The sequence below is a fragment of the Cydia amplana genome, chromosome Z (assembly GCF_948474715.1).
Source record: "Cydia amplana chromosome Z, ilCydAmpl1.1, whole genome shotgun sequence".
NCBI classification, from domain to species: Eukaryota; Metazoa; Arthropoda; class Insecta; order Lepidoptera; family Tortricidae; genus Cydia; species Cydia amplana.
In genome coordinates this window covers 35,703,601-35,718,917 of record NC_086096.1, presented here as the reverse complement: position 1 = coordinate 35,718,917, position 15,317 = coordinate 35,703,601, and the positions used below count along the sequence as shown (strand labels likewise).

Here is a 15,317-nt window from a genome sequence, read left to right as displayed (position 1 = left end):
CTACCCATACGCTCGATGCAGGACTGGGGGCTCCTAGTCCAATCAGCAAGGTCAATTGGAACTCCTACCCTACCTCTTTAGCCAGACGGGCTATGACCAACACTTCGGAACCTATGCGTGCCTAGATGACTATGAAGAGAAGTGTCAAAGTATCCATCAGTCATCAAAATTACTATTCTTTTTTATTTCAAAAGCTAGGGATGCGAATCCCATTTCCATTCCCCAGAATTAAAATATAAACTGTATTTCTAGTTTTTTAGAAGTATGAACGAAGTACTAAGTTTATTTGTTAAAAATATACTATATTTTATGAGACTGAAATATCAAGATGAGCATTATTTCACTCAAATCATCCTTTGGATTACTCTTGCCTGCCAAAGGTTCCCTAAAACAGCTAGTCGTCGATTTTCTATCTCCGAATAGACTGTGTTCCTAATCCCAACTTGATATTTATGATTTTATTGTGTAAATACCTTAGAAACATAATTGTAATTCTCAGTACCTCGTCTTTACACCAGAAAACCAGAACTTCATAAATAAAAATAGAGATAAGATTTTACGTTAGTTATTTTCCCCAAATAATTTAAATATTGGAAGATCTAAGCAATTCAAACCCTATACCTATTTACGCACAATTTTAGTATAGCGAGACCGTAGTTGAAGTCCCTTAAGAAGAAAAATACATCAGTTTTACAGACCAAGACTAAAACGAACCCTAAATTCCGAATAATTAGTGTGTGAATTTACCCTAAACCTACCCTTGTCCCTACTCTAGTATAACCAAAGCACAGTTCGTACTTACCATCGACCTGGTACTTCGGAATATACGCAAGTGTATCCCTACTAAGAAGCTGTAAGAGTTCGGCGAGCGATTCCGAGAATGCAACCTAACAGCTCGTGGTCTTGTCTCCCCCCATGGCGGGTTGCACAGAGGCAGGGTGGCAACATGGGTAAGACAGGGCCCTATTATGTATATAAGTGGTATAAATAAATATATTTAATATACGAAGCCTCCAAATACTGTAGATTTCAAATGGGCCCAGATTACTCCGGATGATGCGCACGTGACATCCCCATTATTCATCTAACAGCTGGACATTGGAGAGCTAAGGAGGGAGACGTTTTTCACCTTCTATGTTGGTAAAGAGAAGGTGCCAAGATAACCCTCATCTTGGAACAAAAGACTCCTAGACAGCTCACATTTAACACCGCAAGGGGTGAGCGGTCCAGTCGGACAAACAGTCAGTCCAAACAATGATCTGGTTTTAAACTATATAGCAAAAGACCCCATAGTAAAACACTAAAATAACTAGGTTCAATTTTACGAACCAAACTACTCACAAAATCAAACTAACTAAACACAGAAGTGAAATTCCCTTAAACACCGCTATCTAAGATATTGTCCCCACAAAACCAAACACAGACACGCCTTCCAAGCCCCTGTTATGCAACGATATTGTCCCTGCATAACGTGACGGCACTTAGAAAACACAGTGTAGAAAACTTCACTATAACAACACACAGTAGCAAAGAACCCCCGCAATAGCCCAAGTTCAGTTTTACGACGATATTGTCCCCGCAAAACCAAACACAGACACAATTTCCAAGTTCCTGTTATGCAACGATATTGTCCCTGCATAACGTGGCGGCACTTAGAAAAACACTGCATAGGAAACTTCACTATATTTAAATCCCGTACTCGGTAACAAAGAATCTCCACAAAAGTCTAAGATCAGCTTTACGACGATATTGTCCCCGTAAAACCAAACACAGACACCATTTCCACGTTTAAATTCACCAGGATAATTCCCGGCAAAAACAAACATAGTAACAGTAGTAGAGGAACTTTGCTCACCGAATATTTAAACGCCCGAGAACCAGAGTCACTGCTAGCCGATGGTTGAAGAATGAAACAATACCGGCGGTCCGCTCCTGCCTTTTATACTCTTTTACTGGCGACATACTGGCGACATAATGGCGACATACTGGCGACATACTGGCGACATAATGGCGACATAACGGCGACATAACGGCGACATAACGGCGACATACTGGCGACACAACGGCTACATACTGGCGACATAATGGCGACATAATGGCGACATAATGGCGACATACTGGCGACATACTGGCGACATACTGGCGACATAATGGCGACATACTGGCGACTGGCGACATACTGGCGACATAATGGCGACATAATGGCGACATACTGGCGACATAATGGCGACATACTGGCGACATAATGGCGACATACTGGCGACATAATGGCGACATACTGGCGACATAATGGCGACATACTGGCGACACAATGGCGACACAACGGCGACATAATGGCGACATACTGGCGACACAATGGCGACATAACGGCGACATAATGGCGACATACTGGCGACATAACGGCGACATAACGGCGACATACTGGCGACACAACGGCGACATAACGGCGACATAACGGCGACACAATGGCGACATACTGGCGACATAATGGCGACATACTGGCGACATACTGGCGACATACTGGCGACATACTGGCGACATAATGGCGACACAACGGCGACATACTGGCGACATAACGGCGACATAACGGCGACATACTGGCGACATAATGGCGACATACCGGCGACACAATGGCGACATAACGGCGACATACTGGCGACATAATGGCGACATACTGGCGACATAATGGCGACATACTGGCGACACAACGGCGACATACTGGCGACATAACGGCGACATACTGGCGACATAATGGCGACATACCGGCGACACAATGGCGACATAACGGCGACATACTGGCGACATACTGGCGACATACTGGCGACATAATGGCGACACAACGGCGACATAATGGCGACATACTGGCGACACAACGGCGACATACTGGCGACATAACGGCGACATACTGGCGACATACTGGCGACATACCGGCGACACAATGGCGACATAACGGCGACATACTGGCGACATAATGGCGACATACTGGCGACATAATGGCGACATACTGGCGACACAACGGCGACATAACGGCGACATACTGGCGACATACTGGCGACATACTGGCGACATACTGGCGACATACTGGCGACATAATGGCGACACAACGGCGACATAATGGCGACATACTGGCGACACAACGGCGACATACTGGCGACATAACGGCGACATAACGGCGACACAATGGCGACATAACGGCGACATACTGGCGACATAACGGCGACATAACGGCGACATAATGGCGACACAACGGCGACATAACGGCGACATAACGGCGACATACTGGCGACATAATGGCGACATACCGGCGACACAATGGCGACACAACGGCGACATAACGGCGACATACTGGCGACACAACGGCGACATACTGGCGACATAACGGCGACATACTGGCGACATAATGGCGACATACCGGCGACACAATGGCGACATAACGGCGACATACTGGCGACATAATGGCGACTGGCGATATACTGGCGACATAATGGCGACATAACGGCGACACAATGGCGACATAACGGCGACATACTGGCGACATAATGGCGACTGGCGACATAACGGCGACACAATGGCGACATAACGGCGACACAATGGCGACATAACGGCGACATACTGGCGACATAACGGCGACATAACGGCGACATAACGGCGACATAATGGCGACATAACGGCGACATAACGGCGACATACTGGCGACATAATGGCGACATAATGGCGACATACTGGCGACATAATGGCGACATAACGGCAACATACTGGCGACATAACGGCGACACAATGGCGACATAATGGCGACATAACGGCGACATACTGGGACAAACATTAATCAGAAAGTACCAGGATACCATGACTGAGGAAGAGGTTATTTGCCCCGTACCTATTAGCGATATGCAACCGACGACCAGTGATTTATTAAGACAAATGTTTACCAAAAGTACCAGGCTACCATAACCGAGGAAGAGGTCAAAAGTCGTAAAGTTCGATGCTACCAAGATCTATCCCTTTCACGCTTGCGTCTTAGAGAAAGACGGAGATATTCTCAATGACGTCTACGCACACATTCACAGGCAATAATCGGGTAGTCAGTTTGAGTAGACTAAATTGTAATAAAAAGGAACGCTTTATGGCCCCTCTACACGCACGAACCTGCAAGCATTATTTTACTTTGGGATACTTTTAGTCTCTTTCCGAAAAACACTCCTGTGTGGAAGTATTTTACGTTTATTAGTAGCAAACATACTCAAAACATAGCGGGAAGTTTAAAATCTTAGGCGTTTTGGACTGTTTGTATTAACTCTGTACTAGGAGTTTAGACTTCAATACGACCGAACGTCACGCTGTCAATGTCACTGTCATTCTAATGCCAAAAGTTCACATATTTGGGTTAGCTTCAACTTGTGATGGTTATTTACGCAAATTATTAATCTAAATAGCAAAAAAAATTTATAGTGGGTTATATATTTAATGAAACCACAAGTGGTGAAATACGAAACGTGCACTTCAAGTTGTAATTGTGACATTATTCATTGGAATCATGCATGAAATACGCGACTGAAAGGGATTTTAGTATTCAAGGTATTTCTTTCTAGTTTGTGTGTTTTGTAATGAACAAATTAGGTTAATACTAGATATGTAATAGGCATACGACCAGTCACAATAGGTTTTATAAATGTGATACAAAAAGCCAATTACAGGTTCTCACCAGTAAACACAGATTAACAAAAACAATTGGTGGTTAGCACTATTGCACTACACATTCATTTCAACGCCAAAGACAGAGTAGTTAATTTTGAATTCGTATTACTAAAGAAGATTCAAAAGAAACACAAATTAACAGATTAACAAAAACAAAAACAATATATATATATATATATAATAATATATTTCAAATTAATGAAAAATGGTATTACAAACGTGGGTTGTTTTTACAGCGCATCAATTCGCCCTGCAGCAAGTCGCGCTCCCCTGCCTGCGCTACATGCAGCAGCTGATGGCGCCCGTGCCGCCCGTCGTGTCCGCCAACGGCCATGCTGATCCCAAGGAGGCTAAGGTACTCATAGCAACTCGGAGATATAGGCACTTTAGGTACCATGTCACATTACAAAGGAAAAAATATATACCTAAGCGTATACATTTTGTCCACTTCGTTATTTGAAAATTTTCCTAACCCGGGGGCCACGGAATGCACGCTCATCCGTGCGCGCTGCCGCGGATCGCCATACATTGGTCATAAACTTAACCTTTTGAACGCCAAACGGCGTATCCATTTGCCGTGCCACTGACGCTACGGGGGTAAAATTTAGTTTTGTGAATAAATAATGCCAACCTAAAAGTGGGGTGTTTTTCAGTAGATTTTCATCATAAAACGATCGACGGCAAATGCCGTCTTTGGCGTCGTTGTCACGACTTTGCGTTGACGTCAGTTGCCGTCTGTGGCGTTCAAAGGGTAAGACAGACAAGACCACGTGGAAGTGACGCATTTTTGTAGGTTACTGTCGAATAAATAGTATAATTACATGGACCCACCTCATTCGGTTCTCGTATGCTATTTTATTTTTACTATCATTTTCTTTAATTTAATGAATGTTTTAATTAGGTATACAGGATTTTGACTCTTGGAGACCCTATACATCTCTAAGGATAATTTGATTAACTACTATATATTGTAATCTTTTAGTTATGATGACACTTAGATACATTTACATCTCTAAATAATTTTAGATTATAGTTTTTGTATCTTTGTGTTTTTTTTTCAATACTATTGTTATTGCGTTTTTTGTAATTCGACATTTAGAGGCTTTATACATCTCTAGTTTGATTTGATATTTACGGCTTAGTTGTATTTTATAATTATTGATGTGTTTTTTTTTTTGCTGTATGTAAATTCCACATTGACGTGTAAAAGTGCCCTTGTGGCCTATTTGCTGAATAAATGTTGATATTTGATATTAAAGTTTTTTTTAACTTCCAACAGCCGGAAATCGCTTCAGTGTCCTCGTCGGCCGCGACAGGCGCCCTCGCCGCGTCGACCGGCAGCGTGGTCGTGGACCTGGCCGGCTGGCTGGCCGGCGACGTGACCCACAAGGAGTGGCGGCGGCTGGTCGCGCCGCCCGCCGACACCGCGCAGCGCCCGCCGCGCGAGGCCTACATCGCGCACAAATACGTGGCCCGCTGGAGGGAGAAGGTAAACAAAAACATCTCATTCATTTTTGCCACAATTACATATTATAATTTTTTATTTTTAGGGTTCCGTAGCCAAATGGCAAAAAACGGAACCCTTATAGATTCGTCATGTCTGTCTGTCTGTCTGTCCGTCTGTCCGTCTGTCTGTCCGTCCGTATGTCACAGCCACTTTTCTCCGAAACTATGAGAACTATACTGTTGAAACTTGGTAAGTAGATGTATTCTGTGAACCGCATTAAGATTTTCACACAAAAATAGAAAAAAAACAATAAATTTTTGGGGTTCCCCATACTTCGAATTGAAACTCAAAAATTTTTTTTTCATCAAACCCATACGTGTGGGGTATCTATGGATAGGTCTTCAAAAATGATATTGAGGTTCCTAATATCATTTTTTTCTAAACTGAACAGTTTGCGCGAGAGACACTTCCAAAGTGGTAAAATGTGTGTCCCCCCCCCCCCCCCCCCCCCTGTAACTTCTAAAATAAGAGAATGATAAAACTAAAAAAAATATATGATGTACATTACCATGTAAACTTCCACCGAAAATTGGTTTGAACGAGATCTAGTAAGTAGTTTTTTTTTATACGTCATAAATCGCCTAAATACGGACCCCGTCATGGGCGAGTCCGACTCGCACTTGGCCGCTTTTTTATACAAGGAATTTCAACAGCTATGAATGATACATTAGACTTTTTAGATAGCATTACAGAGCCAATTATAGGAACTCGCAAATAGAAACTGATTATATGATACGTTACACAGTATACACGCTATAATAACAAAGCACAGTACCTATGTGATACAAGATATATGCCATTAAAATAATAGGTTGGTTGAAGAGATGAGAAATGTGACTGGCTTTCGAGTGGATCCGTCGACAGCAAAGCAATGCACGGTTTACAAAACTAAAACTATTATTAGTTTCAAATATAAATAAAATCTTGAAGCTGTAAGACTATTGTGTAATGTTTAATTTTATAGACGCTTACTTATAAGCAGTTCCAATCGCGACACGTAATTTTAGTAACTACTTGGCCACAACTTCTCGCAGAGGCGACTGACCATGAATCGAAAGTGCGATCCGATTTCTTGCTCAGTCGAACCGCTCGCCTATGCCGCCTCCGAGCGAAGTCGTGGTCGAGAAGCTTTGATGGTCAGCACGCACGTATTTTACTCTTCGCGAGGTCTAAGGCGTGTTTCTAATTATATATTCATTCTAGTATATTACATTATAATTTTATTGTATCTGTAGATGTTGTTCTCGCACGGCATGCGGCCGCTGTCGCTCGAGGACGGCGGCTGGCTGCGGCCCGTCATGTTCGAGCCGAGCTCGCGCATCGCGCGCGACACGGCCTGCCAGATGGTCAAATCGCTGTGCGACTCGTACGAGCGCAGCAAGGCTGTGAGTGTTAACACTATTTGACGTTTTTAGCCCAGTAAACTATAACGACGTTATTCATGCCTGGTTTACTATATTAGATTGTTGACCTGTCACTTCTGAATCGACGCAGTATTGTTAGATGTAAACACTATACGTATACCTCCCTTTATTTTGCCCGCCGCTTGCAAATCAGTTACAGGACATGTCCTTTTAATACACTCATTGTTAAAAGCTACTTACTTGACGTAAAATGTATTCTACAAATCGCTAAATCTATATTTAAGCGGCGGTCCTACTTTTTGTCACCAAAAACTTGTGAATCTAAAAAGATCAGAATCTGATATTATTACTGCCTCAGGTGCTGATCCTGTTGACCAGCTTCCTGCCAGAAGTCGGCGCCGCTGGCGAGGCCAGTGAACAGTTCCTTCAACTATACCAAAGTAAGTTCAATCGCCACGCTAGCTACCTTAACACGTGCCCCACATATGGTTCACGGCAAGCCTCTATTACAAAGCCGTAAGGTTGACAGTTAACAGTGAACGCGTTAATGTGTCTTGACCACCGTCCGACCGGCGTCAAGAAAACGGCTAGCGATCGACTATTATAACGCGCACGGAACGCACGTGTTGGCGAATACAACAGATGCATTTCTCGCTCTCTCGCTACCAGTCGGATGACTGTCAAATGCCACTAAACATCTGGAACTTATCCTTGTGCTTCATATTAAATGATTTTCTTCTTTACTATATCTTCGAAGTTTATATACTGATTGGACCAATAACGTTTGTTGACGTCTTTCGTACCGTGTTCAGGTCTGGCATCCGAAGCGCCCTGGAAGCAGTTCCTGGCGCTGCGCGGCGTGCTGCAGCAGATCGCGGACCTCATGACCAAGGAGATCGACCAGCTGCACCGGCTCGAGGAGACCACGCTCACTTCAGACTTGGCTCAAGGTTAGTGCACTTCTGATAGCGATTCAGTGGGCTGGAATTACTTTCGCGGTGCCAAAGTGGATCGTCGAAAGCCTAGTTGGCCTTCTGACAACGCTGACGGTACGACGCACATGTTTTTTAAAAGGAAGCGTGTTTGTTAAAATACATAGTTGTATTTATAAAATACTAAAAATAACATAGCATTTTATGGTCATTAGGGCGTCATTCACGATATGCTCATCCAACGCGCGCACCCCTACTACCTAAGCGCCACTTGTACCATCCCACTAACCCAGGGTTAATTAACCCTTTAAACTGTTAACCCAATGTCAAATTGTACTGGTAACCATGGTAACTCCAGGTTTAATCGGTTAGCCCCGGACACAGATCATATAATACTAGTACAGATACCCAATCCCATAGTAAAAACGCGCACCGTCCTAAGTAGCAAATACTTGTACGCTATTTTTTAGTTCACAGTAACAAACTAGATGGCGCATGGAGCCACACGGAGCTTATAAAACTCTTACGACAAACATGTGTTCAAACGGCGTCAAAACACCTCTCTTGCGACATCTGTTGTAGCTTTCGCGCACTAAACCTACACATCACATTCATTTTTAAGGTCAATCATTACTAGATGGCGTTTCAGACATCGGCGACAAAATTAAAATTTATTTACATATTATTATATATAATAATTTACAATTATGAAATTAATTTGACTTTTTAATTTTTTTGTTACATTTTTTGTATTGTAAATAGAAGTTTTAATGGGTACCTACTATATAGTATAGGCGAAGGCGTCAAATTTTCTTTACAAATCACAGGTCGTATTCTTATCGCTTACCTTGCTTCGGCACGACGAGCGTTCGAGTAAACCAGTATAACTGTGACTTTGAGATACACAATAATAATGCATAATCAAAGAGGACTCTTATGCTGGTTTGAAGGTATCTAGTAGGTACCTACGCTTTGCGTTAGGGCAGAATGAACGCGGCATTGCGGTATGATCTGTTTTAATAATAATTCTTGGCGCTAAGCGTTGCATTGCCGTGCACATGGCCTTGAGAGGCCCAAGGCCCAAGGTCGCGCCGAAACAATCTATTTGAAACGTCCGTTAAATAAAATCGAAAGTAAAAAGTATGCGCATATTAAAATCTAAATTTATTTTAGTACCTAGACTCTTGTCTTAGATTTATTATGAAATAAAAAAGACCATGTATGTAGGACAGGAAGGAGTAGGTATTTTGTAAGGAATCATTTCATTTTTTTTGTTTAGCTACCAAAAGGTTTGTAGCATATTCGCTACGGCTATCATGAGTTGGCGTTTACGTTTAGGTACGCTAGCGACTGCATGAAGTCGATCGAAGTCTATCTCGCTCGCACTCGCATTGATGTATTGGTGCGATCGAGTTCACGCAGTCGGTGGCGTAAAAGTCAATGGTAGCCGTACTTGTCCTATCATGTACAGTCAGCAGCAATAGTTGCTAAGCGAGCGAGGTGTTCAAAATAATCTTGACGCGCTCTTATTCAATTAACAATAAAGTCGCGTCAAGATTATTTTGAACACCTCGCTCGCTTAGCAACTTCTGTTGTTGACTGTATCTAAGAAAACATTTTTTGAAACATGCAGAATTTTTAAGCAGTGTGTGCATCCCACGGAAAAGTTCTTCTAATCTTGTAAGTATGTATCATGTATCTCATTTCTATATATTTTATCAAACAAAGGGTGGTTATAGCCAATGATCAATGCGGTTGTTATATTATAAATATTTGAAATAAAAATTACGAGATTTGGGGTTATTAGGTTTTAAATCATACGGAGATGACACCTGTCACCCTACCCATCGAGTTTGAAAAGTACCTACTATACTCAATCTGTGTAAAAAATCTTTATTAAATGATCACAAATTAAACTTATACCAAGACCCACAACTTCATTCGACGCCATAGTGAAAGAAAAGAAAAAATGAATAATCTTTCCAGCAGCCGTGTGAACGTGGAATGAAAGGAAAATAAAATATTCACTCAAGTGAACATTCATCCGAGTGAACCGTCTGAGGGCCTACCGCGAACCACGTTCGACGTGTTGTCTCTCTGTCGCACTTGTAAATTTGTACGTAAGTGTGACAGGGAGGCAACACGTCGAACGTGGTTCGCGGTAGGCCCTCTGATCCCACCTTAACCGACTCACGGTGAACAGTTTCAAAACGTGCATGCTGTCCCTGTCGCCCCTATTAGAACGAAGTCTGGTTATAAGAGGACGGCACGAATGACTGTGGAGTTCACGCCTATGTACCTAGTTGTATGGTAGTTTTCCTAAGCACACGTACGACGCACCTTAGAAATCTGTGTGTGTGCGTGCACGTCGCTGTGCGGCCTTGAGACGCTGCGCATACGAAGTTACGAACTATTTGAAATCGAATAAGCAATTGAGGACATACTCGTATTAAATTAAAAATAAATACAAACCTATAGATATAACACGCCGTGTCGTCAATTCAAGTTTGCAAATGCGCACTGTGTTTGTGCGCAGTTTAGAAGCGAAACATCGACTTTTGACCGGTCATGGCGGTCATGACCTTGCATTGGAAATACAAACACCTAGGTGGCATTTTTTTCAAGGCTAACTCCCATGTCACACCGTGGCCAGTCCATGCCCAAATCATGACCACCCCCATACTAGGTACCCATCGTAGTCATGAGTGCAGTATTTTCGGAGTCTGTCCGTCAACAAAAAATTGACTAGGCAGGCCCCGTGACCCGCGAACACCGAATATGTGACGTTATCTATGAAAAGGGACCTTATTGTCGATGGCGCTTACGCCATTATTAACGATGCTCCGATGTAAATACAATGCCGCTCGACGCTGTGCAGCGTAAGCGCCATCGAAAATAAGGTCCCCTTTCATAGATAATGCCCCATATTACAAAGTTTGGGCATGTTTATCTTTTACTAAAGTCGTAATTCGAGTGACAGAGATAGTTGAATGAGTCATACCAAGCTACATATTTTATTAATGTTATTTTAAACTTCAAACTTCTATTAAATTGTGAAATTAAATAAACACTTGCACAGTCTGTCTGTGCTATCAAAATCGCTGTCAATTTTAGTTGGTTCTAACTCAAACAAATGATTTTCGCGGTTTAAGCCGATCGTCATTTACAACTTAAGGAAATTAATAAACTAGTGGCGCTGTGAGCTGTAGACCTCGCGAGCATAGCTTAAAACTGAATAAAAAATATATGGGTACGCCGTTTAGAATTATTTAGAAAAACTAAATGGGGCATTATCTATGAAAAGGGACTTTATTGTCGATGGCGCTTACGCCGCACAGCGTCACGCGACTCACGCGGCATTGTATTTACATCGGAGCATCGTTAATAATGGCGTAAGCGGCATCGACAATAAGGTCCCTTTTCATAGATAACGTCACAAATTAACAAAAAGTTAAATAAAAGATTGGAAAAATGAAACGAATACGTTTAGTCCGTACTTTGCACAAATGGGGCATTATCTATGAAAAGGGACCTTATTGTCGATGGCGCTTACGCCGCACAGCGTCGCGCGGCATCGTATTTACATCGGAGGAACGTTAATAATGGCGTAAGCGCCATCGAAAATAAGGTCCCTTTTCATAGATAACGTCACAAATTATCAAAAAGTTAAATAAAAGATTGAAAAAATGAAACGAATACGTTTAGCCCGTACTTTGCACAAATGGGGCATTATCTATGAAAAGGGACCTTATTCTCCATGGCGCTTACGCCGCACAGCGTCGCGCGGCATTGTATTTACATCGGATCATGGTTAATAATGGCGTAAGCGCCATCGACAATAAGGTCCCTTTTCATAAATAACGTCACAAATAATAATACAAAATTTAAGTGTAAAAATGTACAAAAAGTTAGCCGCATACTTTACTGGGGATCGAACTTCGCCCCTCCATGCATCAAAGCAACTGTTTGCAAACTGCGCCATGATAGCACTTAGCAAATTTGACGAAATTTGGCTACTTATTCTCGAGTAATATAACCTACAATACATATCTAAATACCGCCTGCACCATTACAACATTTCTACATTTTTGCCAAGCACTGTAAAATATATCTCAAAAAGAAAAGAAAAGCTCTTATGATATTGATACGACTACATATTTGTTTCCGCAATTTAAAGAAAAAGAAATAATCGGATCGAAAAAAAAAACTATTTTATCCTATAATCCGGTCACAAAATTTGATGAGAATCGGTTGAGAATTACACCGAGGAGTACGTTCTCCTCATACGTAATTTGGCCCGAGTTAAAACGGAGACCTTCGCAAACGCTTCGGTCAATAAAGGAGTAAAATGCGCGTTTGATTTGGACATCAAGCGAAATAAAAACTTGCATTGTGTTTAAAAACAAAGCATTCATTTGTTTTGAAAGACATCGCCCTACGAGTTTTATAATTTATATTTTAACGTCACGCCTACTTTAAAATAGGTACTCATTTAGATAAGGCATGTTTATTGACCGATCTATTTTTTTTAAATTTTGTACTAAATTTCGTAATTCATAACTCAAATGTAATTATTCTAAATCAAACTTCACATATTAGTATCGTGGTGGCTCCATCTAGTGACAATATTCAATATTACTTCGACAGCTCCACATAATTGTCCTGCGCTGTTGCTCATAACGTAGTCAGTCGCGATATAATTGTGATTTCAAATTTTGAAAATTAATGCATTGAATTCGTGTTGTTATTAATGTTTGTATTTCATTTATAATGTTTTTAATTTATGACACTTTAAATGTCTCTTAATCCATCTTAATCTGTAGGATAAAGATTTCGTTATCGTCGATTGTGACATATAGCGCCATCTATGATATCGCTTTGAAAAGAATTATACAGCCTTCGGGATGGGAGGGCATGCCCCGGATAAGTGGGATGGTGCAAGTGGCGCTAAGAAAAGCACGCTAGATGATAGAAAGAAGGAAAACGCATTTATTTACGTCAAATCAGTGGGTCACATAAGAGAGGATACCTATAAAAGGGACAGACGAAAAAAAACCTGTTGATCCTTTCGCGCATTGTGCAAAATTGCCTGATCTACACGCATTTGTCTTTGGATTCGTTTCTGCTGCGGTTATAGTATCGGGCAACGATTAAAGTTTAATTAGAGGCTAACTATGTATCTATTTGTGTCCAGGTTACGCGCTGAAGCGTCTCACGGAGCTGCTGGCCATGTTCCTGGAGGAGGCCGGGGCGCGGCGCACGTACAAGGGGCGGCTGGTGGGCGCCGTGCTCGGCGGCTACCTGTCGCTGCGCCGGCTCGTCGTGCAGCGCACCCGGCTCACCGACGACACGCAGGAGAAGCTGCTCGAGCTGCTCGAGGAGATGACCACGGGTACTAGTTGTTTACTGACTACACGTGGACCTTATAGGGTATTTGACTACTAGGCAAATCAGTTTCTTTTTTCGAACTGTCAAAACCATTTCCTACTATGGAATTTATATGAAACACTAGCATGTGACGTCACGATCAAATAACCTACTCTTTGTAGTTTTATACGGGTTTTAAAATAGATATTGTGACAAAAATTACTGCTGTCTACGTTTCTCTATTAATCTTCTGGTGCTTTATTTCTTGCACGGTGTAAACTAATTTATTTTAAATACAGTCAAATACCCTATTGAGTAGATATAGGGTTCACAGATGTTGGTGGAGTTGGAGTTGGAGACGGAAATTGATGATGATGACTAAATAAATAATTATGAACCGAAGTTTATTATGCCCTGATCAGCAACTGACGTTTCACACGGCGTAATCGGGGATGGGCATCACATAGGTATACGAACAAAAGGCTAGTTGCCTTAAGGCTTAATTTAAATTAGTCAAATCTGCTACTTTTTATTAAATGTCAAAATGATTTGTTAGTGTGAAAAATCCTTTAGCATTTTCTCAAAGGTTAGCTGGAAGAGATCCCTTTTAGGGATAAGTTCGCCTTTGTACATAACATTTTTATTTTTGTTTTGTTTTTGTCCGTTTTATGTAAACCTGTTTATGTGCAATAAAGTGGCATACATACATACATACAAAAATGTATCAAGACAAGCCACAATTAAATCTTGCGTCTATTTACCTATATGTACAAAAACGTGCTTTTCTGATAACGGCAGTGATTTTTTTTGATTTGGCCATAACTAGGAAACTAGCTTGTGGATATTAAAATAGGTGTTTTAAACATTCTACACAATAGATCATTGTCATTAGTATCGCAAACAAATAACTAACCTTACAATGTCCCGCCAGGCACAGAAACAGAGACGGCAGAATTCATGGCGGTCTGCATCGAGACCGTACAGAAATACCCGCTCCACGACTACCGCACCCCTGTCTTCATCTTCGAGAGGCTCTGTTCCATCATCTACCCCGAGGAGAACGACGTCGGCGAGTTCTTCCTCACGCTGGAGAAAGATCCTCAACAAGAGGACTTCTTACAGGTACCCGTCAAGGGAATGAGCACCTTTATGTGCTAGACACAGGGTCCAAAATACAAAAACACCCGCTCCACGACTACCGCACCCCCGTCTTCATCTTCGAGAGGCGCTGCTCCATCATCTACCCCGAGGAGAACGACGTCGGCGAGTTTTTCCTCACGCTGGAGAAAGATCCTCAACAAGAGGATTTCTTACAGGTACCCGTCAAGGGAATGAGCACCTTTATGTGCTAGACACAGGGTCCAAAATACAAAAACACCCGCTCCACGACTACCGCACCCCCGTCTTCATCTTCGAGAGGCGCTGCTCCATCATCTGCCCCGAGGAGAACGA

General features: G+C 42.1%; 1 protein-coding gene across 1 annotated transcript in view; it reads left to right on the top strand.

The window, feature by feature from the left end:
- LOC134660695 (protein purity of essence) overlaps positions 1-15,317 on the top strand; it is a 130,281-nt gene that overhangs the window by 96,572 nt on the left and 18,392 nt on the right. The window contains exons 87-93 of the mRNA XM_063516475.1: positions 4,932-5,050; positions 5,975-6,184; positions 7,438-7,587; positions 7,925-8,006; positions 8,379-8,516; positions 13,693-13,890; positions 14,797-14,987. Of these exons, the coding sequence (XP_063372545.1) occupies positions 4,932-5,050; positions 5,975-6,184; positions 7,438-7,587; positions 7,925-8,006; positions 8,379-8,516; positions 13,693-13,890; positions 14,797-14,987 (1,088 nt within the window). The remainder of the gene's footprint in view (positions 1-4,931; positions 5,051-5,974; positions 6,185-7,437; positions 7,588-7,924; positions 8,007-8,378; positions 8,517-13,692; positions 13,891-14,796; positions 14,988-15,317) is intronic.